General features: G+C 38.1%; 1 protein-coding gene across 1 annotated transcript in view; it reads left to right on the top strand.

The window, feature by feature from the left end:
• Positions 1–6: 6 nt before the first annotated feature.
• The window catches only part of ABHD17C (abhydrolase domain containing 17C), a 29793-nt gene continuing 16953 nt past the window's right edge, over positions 7–12846 (top strand). The window contains exon 1 of the mRNA XM_009585420.1: positions 7–552. Coding sequence (XP_009583715.1) covers positions 20–552 — 533 coding nt within the window. The 5' untranslated portion in view covers positions 7–19. The remainder of the gene's footprint in view (positions 553–12846) is intronic.

Genomic DNA, 12846 nt, shown 5'->3' on the forward strand with positions numbered 1-12846 from the left:
CTTTTCTCCAGTGTCTCTGATGCCAGAACAAGGCCCCAGAATGAACGGTTTCTCTCTGGGCGAGCTCTGCTGGCTGTTCTGCTGCCCGCCTTGCCCCAGCCGCATCGCTGCCAAGCTGGCCTTCCTGCCCCCGGAGCCCACCTACACCGTGCTGCAGCCTGAGCAGCAGCAGGAGGCTGGGGCAGCAGCCGGGGCAGGGACCCCGACGGGATCAGGCACCTGCAGTCTGCACTTGAGCGAGCGGGCGGACTGGCAGTATTCGCAGCGGGAACTGGATGCCGTGGAAGTGTTCTTCTCCCGCACGGCTCGAGATAACAGGCTGGGCTGCATGTTCGTACGTTGTGCCCCCACTGGCCGGTACACGCTGCTCTTCTCACATGGTAATGCTGTGGACCTGGGCCAGATGTGCAGCTTCTATATTGGCCTTGGCTCCCGCATCAATTGCAACGTCTTCTCTTATGACTACTCTGGCTACGGGGTGAGCACCGGCAAGCCCTCTGAGAAAAACCTGTACGCAGACATTGATGCAGCCTGGCAGGCCCTCAGGACAAGGTAAATGGATATTGGGGACAAGGTGTTTCTGTATCTCCATTTAAACCTAGTAAGTCCCGTGTCTGCACAGTTAACCTGCTGAGAGGTGGAGGGGAAGAGTTTGTAAATGATGTGAGTTGTTTCAATGGCCTCACCACATGTTCCATCAACAGCTACAATGCGATTTGGTGGATGGCTTCATTTGTTAAAAGGATGCACAAGCCTTCATCCTTGGGCTTTTTGTAGATTTAGGGGTTCGGTCAACTGTACCATTACAAATCTCCATCTTGAGCAGGACATATTGCACTGGTTGCAGTTTGAGCTTGCAGGATGGAAAAAAAAACCAAAACCCTTTTGTTCGAGACTTGCCTACCACTGTCTACGCTTAGAGGTAACCCAGTTGAGCCAAAACTTTGAATTTGGCGGTAGCCTAAGGCTAGTGCTTACCAAGAAACTGCTGGTGTTCTGTGATGCGTCTGGGGTTTCATGCAAGCTTGTGCGACATAGACGTCTTTCTCTTTTAGCAACCAAACAACTGTTATCCAATTGCATAGGGTAGCAGGGTGGAAGGAAGAAATGTTGACAGGTGGAAGTAGAGCTGGGGATTCTGCCAGGAGGACATGCCGAAGTAGGTGGTATCCAGAGGGATGGAGCAGCAACGAGAAGACTGGCAAGGCAGCATGGCCAGTAGGAACAGGGAGCCCTTGACTTCTAGGAAATCCTGAGCAGAGCTGCAGCCTCTGGCTCCTTGCTACAACTCATTGCCATCCCTGGGCCTCTGTTGCTTCTTCTGTCCACAGAAACAATGAGCTCCTCTTGCTGTTGCGTAAGTGGTTCTTATACTAGGACCTCACAGAACATATCCTGGAAGGGAGAGCTTTAAAAAGCTTAAGTTTTTGCAGTAGGGCAAGAGAAAAGAACGATGAGTGTTTTCTGTTCTTGGTTCTGGGGTTGTGTAGATGAACTTGGCTTAGGTGAAATGAGTATTTAATGTCTTAGGGATACGTGCCAGCTTCAAAAATAGTAGCAGGAGTTGCTACTAATTTAGATAATTGGCTTTTCAAGGCTCCGGGGATTGGTCAGTCAACGGCTTTTGACATTGGTCTGCCCAAGTCAGGTTAACAGCACGGGGGAGAAAGGTGTAGGGGGAAGTTACCCTTTTGTAGCATGTGTTCTGTCTGTTTGGTGAGTAAACCTGATTCTGGGTTCGTTTTCCAGAACCCTCAAAAAAAAAAAAAAATTTGTTTGAATAAATCATATGGTTTTATGTAAATAAATAATTTTGATATCCTGTATTTAGAATAAATTATTAAATGCCACTAATATGCATATGGATGATGTAAATAAGGTTTAAGGGAGGAAAGGTGCTATGTCTAAGCCACACCTAGTTAATGTTTGTCCTTCAGTTGCTGTGTTTTCTCTCTGTTTCACTTAATGTTTAGTTGGTGGTATTTTTTCATGAAAGCCTTCTAGAGCTCTGAAAAAGTGCTTTCACATCTGCCTGGAAGTGCTCCTGTCTTGACAGGCGTTTAGTACGTGTTTAAGATCTATGTAGATCCAGAAACAAGAGGTTCCTTCACTTAAGTCTTTTGAGAAGCCTGACCCAGTAGGTTATGCCAACATGTGCCCAGCTTGCTCTGAGAGGATTGCGCTCCATCTATTAAAGTGTGACTGGAGGAAGTTTATAGTTTTGTATTGGAGTCCTTTCTTTAGTTTATACAAGATCTAGGATCTGCTTTCCTCCTTAAATTGAGGGGTTGAAATTTGCCAACTCTTAATGTTGCCATGTTTGTAAATCCCACATCTTAGTGCTACCTTGAGAGTACTGTTAGAGTAGTTGTGTTATCATTAGTTAGATTTTTTGGAGCCAAAGGAAATATTACAGTATTTTAGGTGCCCAGTAAAGAAATTGGTTACTGTAAAATGTAAGCGTACAAATAGTAAATCAATTCTGTCTATTAACAGATACCTGTCTTCATAACAGGTATGAGCCAAAACAATAGTCTTTCTGCTAAGGAATTCTCTCTGATAATTTCTTAGCCCTTTTCAGTAAGTCCAAGTGGCTCACAATTAAGTGAAATACTCTACTGTAAAAATACTAGTCTGCTTCTTGAGGTAAAATGTCGTATTATACCATTTCTGCTGCAGCAGTTCATTGGTAGCTTCCAAGAGTTTATGTATGCTTTCGTTCTTAATGCAAATTCCTAACATTTGGCCTGTAGTCATATGGTAGTGAACTGTAATGCAAAGTCAGAAGTGAAATCTTAAAATAGCAGAGGTTCACTTATACCATCGAAAGCATTTAGTCATCTGTGCAAAGTTCTGTAGGAAGCTGTTGCTCTTCTGAATCCACCAGACGTTCCACCTGGCAGCAGAAAGGAATTGTTAAAATGTTGGAAGTCTGAGATTCTTTCTTTTTTTTTTTTTTTTAATTGTGCCTGTGAAGTGCCACTGATGCTTAGCAAATATTAATTTATCAGTGTATTTTGAAAGTTGCCCGGAGTAAGGTGGGAATTAACCCTACACTTGACCAAAACAGATTGCTGCCAAATTTTAGAAATGATGGTGAGCTGACTGTGCTTGCAAACATGGCTGCAAATTTTTACTGTATTTTTTCAAGATATTGAAATGAGAATCTCAAATGAGAATCTTGCTACCACATACATGTTTAGATATTAAACCTTATATAACAAATGATTATAAAACTATCTTGTAAACAGTGGATGAAAAATAAAATCATCAAGTTTTGTTGTTTGGTTTCAATTATCAGCCTGTCTTTGGAGAATCAGGGTCAACTATTCTCTGTTCTTTTAGTCTGTGTAGAGAGTAACTTATTTTCCTTAATTCTAATTAAATTATCTCTCCTCATGAATAAAGTATACTCTTAAATGATAATTTTACTAATTATTAAGTTTGAATGCTAACTGTCTTTCAGCCCAGGTAAAGATGTTGACATATAATTTTATTCCCTTAAAATGAGTTTTTATAGATGTTCCTTCAGAGGTCTAAGAGTAACATCGGTTGCTCTAGTTCCAATATCAAGTATTAATGAGTAATTAATTTGGGCTTTTATATATATTTATTTCCACTTGATTAACAAATTTCCATCTGGTATCTAAATGTTTCTCAGAAAGAATCTTCTATTTCGTTGCTTTGGATGACATTTTTTGAGTGTTTTATCTTAGGCAGGTTGGTCTGTTTCTGTTCTGTTTGTTCCAAAACCAGAACCAGATTGAAGAGAAGCTATATCAGATTCAGTCTTCTCTCGTGGTCCGTATAGTTTTAAGTTGCTGCTTCTTATTGAGATGTGATTAACTCTTGTCCTAATATCTGATTGACTTAGTACAGCATCTGCACAGACTGACTTGATTGTCGTCCTCCTCCCCCCTTTCCTGAATTCCACATGGAAAGGTTGAACTTTCTAACACTTTTACATTAAGACAATGTACAGTACTTAAAAACAGGATACACACTTAGGGTTTGGGTACAGTGCTTAAGCACAAAACCATGACTGCTTTGTTGATTGCATGCTATTTATATTAAAATCAATTTGTATGTTCTCTAAAAATTTGGAGAAGATTCATGAAAGATTTTAAAATCCCAGTCAAATGAAAGAGGGCACTGCTTCCCCACTCTCTCTGCTTCTGTAGTAGAGTATCAAAGAGGAGAACCTATTAGTCCCATCTTTTGGATATTGAAAGGAGGTGAAGAAAATGTAGTTAATAAATAGCTTAGAAGAGCTGTTCTTGTTGCACGTAACAAAATATAGCTTGATGTTTTTTCATGGTGCACAGTGTAAACTAGTATCTTCTGTTTCTGTTTAAGCTTTTGATAAATGATAGATGTTATTGTAATGTTTAAATCCTTCATTCTCAAAACACGTACATTTGAGTTTGTCTTTAACTTCGTAGGAGAGCATTGGTTCACTTCCATTTTTCATTAAGCTTCTTAGTCAATATGGCATGATGAAAGGAATTGAATTGTGAAATGGTATAGTAAAATGTAAGGGCTTTTGATCAATGGATAGCAAATAGTTCAGACTGTTTAAATAGTTTTTTACACTTTTTCCTCAAATTTAGTATTAAAAAAAAAAAAACCCAAACCTTTTATTATATGGAAATTTTATTATTTGTGGTGCTGATTATCAGTGTCCTCTTATTGCTGTTTCCTTTGCAGGAGTTGGTGGAAAAGCGTTACAGTTTTCATTTGAGTAAAATTAGGAAACACACCTAATTGGATTGAACTAGAGTGATAACTAATCTTCTGAGGTTGTGTCAGTTTAGTTCGTCTCCATTATGATTTGCTGAAGTGGTTACAGCTTTCTAGGTGAATAATAGCTTCAGGTTTTTTTACCTTGATTTATCAAAACAGTTAATTTCTACTTTAATTTTCTTTGCAACAGAATCTTCTTTCACTAGCACTGTGTTTCTGTGCATGATCTAACCTGAGTTCTTTAGATTGAATACTTAGAGGTTTTGATAAAAAGTTACCAACTAAATTCCTGACGTGGCCAAAGGCAGTGCTTGGCAGGGTTCCCCTTGTTCATGGTGCATCACCTGGTAGATTTTTCTTTCATTGACTTTGATAGGGTATTTCCCACTTCCAGTTTTTTAATAATGTTGATAGGGTGTCTGCAAAGGATTGTTTAAAGAGACTCTCCTCTAAAACTGAACTTATTCTACCTGTTGTGGTCAGTACTTCAAGAAAAACTGCATACAACTTTGCTCAAAAATAGAAACATGCAGAATAATCTCCTGTTGTTGTCTGTGCAGTGAGCAGAGATTAACTGAGATGATGAGCGTCCCAGGGACAAATACGAACAACTGTTTAAAACAGGTGCTCTGATGTTTCAAGTTATTCAAAATGTTTATTGAGCTTTGGTGTTGTATTACATAGTTTAGTCACTGCAGTAAAAGTAGTTGTGTTAAATATTTCCCTATTTCTGTCAGGACTGCAAGATCAAAGCTGGTTTAAAAAAAATGAGATTTTTCACTGTCAGGAATGTTCTGCAACTAGTGTTGTTTGGGAAGAAAAACAAGCTGCCAAAGAGCCTTTGGCTAACAATACTTGTTATCCTGGGTGTAGATAGTTCTGAAATTCAGCTGCCTGAACTGGAGATGTTGGTTTACCCTGCCATACAAAGGTTGTAGGACCTGGTTCTCAACATCATCAGAGCATTGAACACACAGCTTTCTAGAGGACCATGTTGCTAAGTCCTACATGCTGAAGTAACTAAAGGTTTCTCTCTGTTTTTAGCGCTGCTAAATCACATGAAGTATATGAGAAAGAGAAAGGCAAGCTTTTTCCCTTTCTCGCTCTGGATAGAGAAGCGTGTCACCTTTTAAGACTGAGTGGATGGGTGTTACAGGGTGGCTGTTTGACCTGTGCGTGTTGCTGGTAGCACTTAGATTTGTTCAATTTGTTCTTAACAGTGGAGTATGAGCTGGACTGTGTAAACCTCAGTGGTTTTGCTCTGAAGCCAGGGTCAATCTCCAGTCTATCACAAAACCGAAAAAATCCCTCCAAAATTCAACCTTTATCCTTTGATGCTCTGCTATTTTGGAGTGTTTCTGAGTGCTGGGCTAAGGTTACACTATCTCATTACTTGTGAACATAAGTAAAACGAACAAAGGAAAAAAAACAATTGGTAATGCCATCTAGGACTGTAAATACCTGTGGGTATAGGTGGAGAACATTTCAAGCTACAAAAGTGGATTATTTGCCAGCAACTGGTTTTGTGGGAAAAACTGACACTTCTTGAGCGAATGGATATTTATATTTCCATATTGAATGAAGAAAACAGGTTCTTTTTGGTTTTCTGGGGTTTTTTTGGTGATATGATGCTTCCTGACGTGGAGATAGACTGGTACAAAGGTAGTGCCAGCAATTAGCTGTTTGGAGCCTAACTTCTGTAGCCTATGTCTGAATTTCATATTTCATTTTAACATCACATTTGCCTGGTGGAGAGGGCAATGTGATTACAGTAACTTTTACTTTTAAGCAAAATATCGAGAAACCAGTTCCTTAGTTGCATTCTCTGTTGGCTTTAAAGACGACAGTCTCAAAATTATGTAGCGCTAATAAATTAAATGAACAAATAACATAGCCGATTTTTTTTTTTTCCCCAAAGCTGATAATAAATTTAAAGAACAACTAACACTCCCTTCTGCCCTCCCTCACAAATATAAATCAATTACAAGGCTGCATTGGAAGTAGTTGAAATGAGTTGATACGTTGTACCTGACATGCTTATGCACATTCGGGCTTGTTTTTGCCAATTAGCCCTAAAAAGGGCAGAAATCTTTCTCTGTTGATTAGGAGATAGTTTCAGTTGCCACTGCATTTGAGAGAAGTTGAAGGTACTTATCCATGTGCAAGATGAGGGGTTCCTTGCGTTTTCTTGAATCTAGGAAAGGCACATCTTTACAATTTTTGAACGCTGGTGGCTCCTAAGTGTCTCTTCACGTTAATTTGAGTATATGTTGACTGTTTATATTGATCTGAAATAGAAATAATTAAGGGTTGTTTTTTGTCTAACTTTAAAAACTTGGGTTTGTGTGGGCTAAAATACAATAGGTGGGCAAACCTCTTGTATCTGTAAGAGTCGGTGGATAGTGGATAACTGAGATTGCTACAGACTAGTACTTGTGAATTGAATAAGTAGTTTCAGTGACCCATTTGCTACTGCTTCATCTTGACTGTCCTGCTTTCCAGTTTTTAGATGAATGACTTACACTGGTCTTGCAAGCTCAGCCTGACACCTAATGATAAAGCTGAATTTCATTCCATTCTGTTGGTGTGGGTTTTTTTAATGTGTCAGGTTTTGTGAGCAATGGAAGTGTGTGACTGTAAACCCAGGACACTCTATATGAACAGAGGAATAAAGGTGTTTTTAATAGAAGGCTGAGAATGTAGAATGGGACGAATAGTACATAGTGTCAGTTTAAGGACTGAAGAACATCTTTGCATTCTGTAATCCAAAGGCTAATTTGAGAAAAATGGGTTATTGTAACATGTTTGCACATGAAGCTATGCAGCCTGCAAACAATCTCAGAAAGGTGCAAATGTAGGCCACTTGTATAATGACAGGGTTATACTGGCATTATCTATATCCATATCTTTATTCTGTATTTTTTTAACGACTATGTTACCTTTACAGGTCAAAGCTTCTCCTGTTGGCGTTAAACATTGTGTTTGGATTTGCTGACTATGAGACCAAATAATACAAAGGCACAAAGTTGTGCTAAACAGTAGGATCTGGCTCAGTGCCCACCCACCTTCCCACCCTTGGTTTCATGTCTCCTGATGAGCACATGCACGTCTTTGGGAAAATCCCTACAATCATGAAATAAATCTAACATATGAACTTTCAAAAAGGGGAATTCCATGTGGGTTCACAAATAAAGAATGATGTTGATGTGGAAGATGAGGTTTTAAGTTAGTACACTTGCCTCAAAGTCCAGAGGGGAAATTTAAATTGGAGGTAATCTCAAAGTATTGCCTCTGTTCTTTTTGTATTGCAAATTTGTTAGAAAAACTTCATGGATGATTTCCTGACAGTAATATTACTTATTGGTACAGTCTCTTGAAATTCTTTCTAGGTAAACCTTTCAAGATGAAAATGCTTTTTTTAACTGTTAATTTGAAATTAATTGTTGGTTTAGACAGTTTTGGGTATGCTTTTAGGAAGATCTGTATTACCATGCCTGATTAAAAAATCCTGCTTACATATAGAAATGTTACTTTAAGACCTTTGACTCTTGTGAGCCTTGTTTATCAGCCAAGGCATGCTGCCGAAACAAGCTGCATACATCAGTGTCTGGCAAATAACCCTTCTCAAGGCAAGCAGTGTCACTAGTAGCGCAAAGATTTTTTTTTTTTTTTTTTTTTTTTAAACAGAACGCTGCCAAATTTCTTTCTTAAGATCCCAGTATGTTAGACCAGTTAAATTTAACTTTGTGACATGGCATGGCCACTTCTTTTTGTGTTCAGCTAATAAACTCCAGAGTAATGGATAATGGGATCCAACAAGTCTGAAAATTCTGAGACCAACTTCAACATGTTTCTCAGGAAAGCACCTTTTAAATAGTATGGCTTGAAATGTTTCTCTTCTAATAAGGTTGTTTAGCAATGGTTTTGCTCAGATTATAGGATCTTTCTGGACATTCTTCTTCTCTGCTGGCTTTTAGTTAGCTTTGCTTTGGATGTTCTCATAGAACTTGAAAAATGGTGCTCAATATCAGCAAAGAAGCAAAACCAGCTATATATATTTTTTCCAGTGTACAGATAAGCTGAGATAAGGTTTGGGTTGTTTTATCACTATTCCATGAATCTTAATGGCTATTTATAATAAATTAAACAAGACACTTTGTCTTAACTATTACACTGTACAATAAATTCCAAGCCTTAATAATATGCAAAATAAAAGAGAAGCTGACGGTAATACGAGGGTAGACTTCTGTTAAGCATTTTTCAACCAAAATAGTGTATGGAACCACGTGCACTTTAAAGGAAATTTTGAGCAGTTAACTTGCCGCCTTAAGCATTGTACTGGTTTGTACAGATCTTAATCTTTGTCCCATCTCTGTATAGTCTTCCCCAACATCTGATGGGTTTATTTAAGTAGGACGTTGGCTGTATGACAGCCTAGGGAAAGTGGTATCTTTCAAGAAAATGGTCTTGTTTTTGAAGCATGTTCATCGGGGCAAATTTACAAAAGTCGTCTTCTGCATACTGTTTGTGCTTTATAACTTCATTTCTCACAAAAGCGTGTGTATGTTCTGGTGTGTTGTTTTGGGTTTTTTTAATTGAAGTAGCTAATTCGGTATAATATTTATTTTGGAGGTGTTCCCTGGACAATTCTTACCTTGAGGCAGCTGGTCAAGAGCCAGTCAGTCTCCTCCTTCCCCTAAGATTGGAATGTAACTCACCTTGCATATTAAGTTGTATTACACATTTTCTTCATAATATTTTTTGTTGTTTCCTACTGTAAAAAGCTTGTCTATTTTTCTAGTAAAGCATGGTTTTTAATGTGTCTTAATAACACTGCAGAAAAAGGTAGTGTTTCAGTCTGGGTATGAGCATCTTATCAAGTTTAACCAACTGTAAAAGTACCAGAGTTGTAGGAAGAGGGGAGGTAGTGTTTCAGCTACAGTTTTGCTATTTTTATGCATACTAGTTCATGAACATGTAACCTTTGCCTCAGAATGGTTAATAATTACGCTGTGACTTAGCATACATGGCAGGCATCTCTTTCTGATGCAAGAAGCACCCTTTCAGGAGTTAATACAGTAGTTTAAGATATTAAGTGGTTTAACCTTAAGCCTGGCCAGTATGCCTGAAAGGTTTTTTGACTTTTGCTGAATCTCTGCCAGCTTCCAAACTTCTGTTTCTCTCATACAGAAAACCTCTGCCCTCTCCCTGGAGCTCTTGCTAATTATTCATGTAATGTGATGTTCACTTCTACAGCCCCCTGTGCATAAACCCAGTACAATTAGTTTTTTATCCTGTTTTTGAAATTTGTATTAAAAATCAATCTGATAATTCAGAAACTATCTGTGAAGGAATACAGGCACAAATATATTGTCTTTTAAAAAAATAAATTGTTGTAATTTGTATTTGCATTAACAAAGAATGAAGGTGATAGAATGTACTTGAATATAACTTGGATCTGAATTCTTTATGTGAAAGATAAGACTGTCATAAATCCTCAGTGTTCACCCAGTTTTGTAGAGGGTGAGAGGGTTGTAAAGTTTCCTTGGTTTATTGAGTTCTTTTCTATCCTGAGACTAAGCAAGCTGGTGCCAAATATACCACCCTTCCAAATCGAATGCCCTTCTGTCAAAGCTCATCTAAGATCTGTAGACCATTTTGCATAGAGCATTGATCAGACATTATTGATTATAAATAAGATCTGGCACCTTCCAATTATGTCAGGAAATTACCCTTTTCATCCAAAAATCCACTTCAATAATGTTTGTAATGAGGAACATTAAACCTAAGGTCTTGGGTGTTTCTTACCTGGATGTAGTTCTAAACTTGTTGCATTTCAGCAGCAGGTGAAACTGAACCAAAGATTACTTAGTCTCTTTGGTTGGACGTTCACAGCAATTTTCTATTTTTCTTTTTTTATTATCAAGTGAGTGTTAATTTGGAATAAAGGAAGCAATGTTAGCTTCAACTTAGCTAATTTTATTACTGGGATTTTGAGGGGGAGAGGAGGAACTCAATTTAGCAGACATTGTTTGTCATTTGTTACTCTGTTTTTATTTGTTCCACTATTCCCAGTGCTTTTGGGCAATAGTCTAATGTGAACTATGTTCTTTCCTGCTCTTTGCTGCAGAACAGATCAGGCTTCCTCTTAAAATTTTTTTTTTTAAATTTTCATTAAATATTTCTATTTTGCCTCTGTCTTCAAAGCTTTGTGGTATAGGAGAAAGGGAAACACTATTAATTCGTAAAATTAACTGTGTGGAGAGCTAAATGTAAGAAGTGTGTGTTGGTGGAGAACACAGCAGTAGCTTATAACTAAAAGTGCATGTGCCATGAAATGGTGAACTGCAGAAAACCTACATAGCCAAAACATTACTGTCCAGATTGGGGTCTGGCCATAATGTAGACATTAATACACCTACATTTCCAGGCACTGCACTGTTATCTGTTGTTTCGAAAATAGAAACTCCAACAGCACAAGACGTCTTTATGCTATGCTGGTTTATTGGTAAGCAGTTATGTGCCGGTGTGGCACATACTGGAATTGCTAACATTTTTTTCCAGCATAACCAGTTGTTCTCTGGTAATACTGCAATTGAGCAGGGAGCCTGCTTGCTTTACAAGGACTGCATCACAGATAGAGGCAAATAGGACGCTGAATAACATCAGGAAGCCGCTTCACTTTTCCCTTTTATTTTTATTTTTTAAAATTTTCTAAGATGCATCTGCAGGTCATTTTCTACCTTTAGCATCAGCTGGAATAACACACTTAACTGACTGCATTAACAGTTGTCCTTGATCCACTGCTAGGTACTTCTGCTACTTGTGGAGTAGCTAGCTGTTAATTGGTAAGCATCCTTTTTTGGGGGGAAAAGAAGACTAGCAAGAAATCTTTCACCAAAAAGACAGCAAAAGCGATTGGCCCCATTAGCTAGGTATGTTGGCAGAAAACAAAGCATGCAAGCATGCTCTTTGATCATCGTTAAAACCTATTGTTTTGTACAATCTGGGCAAAATGCCTTTTATTCCATAGAAGCTTGGATGATGCCAGATAAGACAGCTGGATAAGCTGAACAAGTATATATGACCTGGTTTCAGGACTGAATTTTCTGATGCGAGTTTAGGAAAGTTATAAGAAAGTTAATACTTTCCTAAATGCACAGAAGTACTGTTCCCATTTCTTAGATTAACATTTGTTACTTTAAAATAGGTAAAATTTACTGATACTTAATGTTTTTGCACATAGTTAAATGCAGATATTTGTTTCTGTAATAAATTTTTTTGTGCTATCTTTTCAAGTACCTGGACAGAACAAGGCAGGCTTCATGAGCACTTCAACCAAACAGGAGAAGTGCTAAATTTTATTGTTCACAATTCTAAGTAGTATTTACTGGGAGAAGGGAGGAAGGATTTAGCCCTGGGTTGTGGTGATAAAGGCTTTGGCTAGGAAATGTGATTTTTAAGCTCTGAACTAGTTATCTGTGATCTGCTGTTTTAGAACATCTGGTGCTGTTAATCCTGGTGGTTGCTATACATTTTTTTAATCATCTTAGCTTTATATTGACTGTTAACTGGGGCCTGAACATACATTGTGCTAGAAGTTCATTAAAGGAACATGTGCAAGACGAAAATTAAGTGTAAAACAGTGCAGGTTTAAATATTGGCTTGATAATGTATAGATTCTGTGAGGCAACAGATCTTTAATCCTGGTAGGGTCAAGTCAGCCCATATTTGAGTGACAGGAATGGAAGAACTTGAGGATGCTTAGGAAAAAAGGAATTGATCAGTCTGATGTAAGTCAGAGTGCCAGTATAAAAATGGTGAGAAACAAAGAACACTGATATTTTCTTGTTTCAGAAAGATGCTGGAAAAAGCTTTTCTAGTAATAGATTGCTTTCATGAAATGACTGTCTTCTTCCATTTGGCAGTTACCACTCTTGGTATTTGTTAGAATATTTAATGAATCTAGCTGAAAATGGGTAATTGAGAGAACGCAGGAGAGACTCATCAGGAGAGTAGTGTTTCTTTGTGAGGCTGTGAATTTGCCACTTCTTTGAATTAAGTGGGTACAGATTCACACTGTAATAAAGCTCAGTGTTTGGA

This window comes from Fulmarus glacialis, unplaced genomic scaffold, assembly GCF_000690835.1.
Source record: "Fulmarus glacialis isolate BGI_N327 unplaced genomic scaffold, ASM69083v1 scaffold6239, whole genome shotgun sequence".
NCBI lineage: Eukaryota > Metazoa > Chordata > Aves > Procellariiformes > Procellariidae > Fulmarus > Fulmarus glacialis.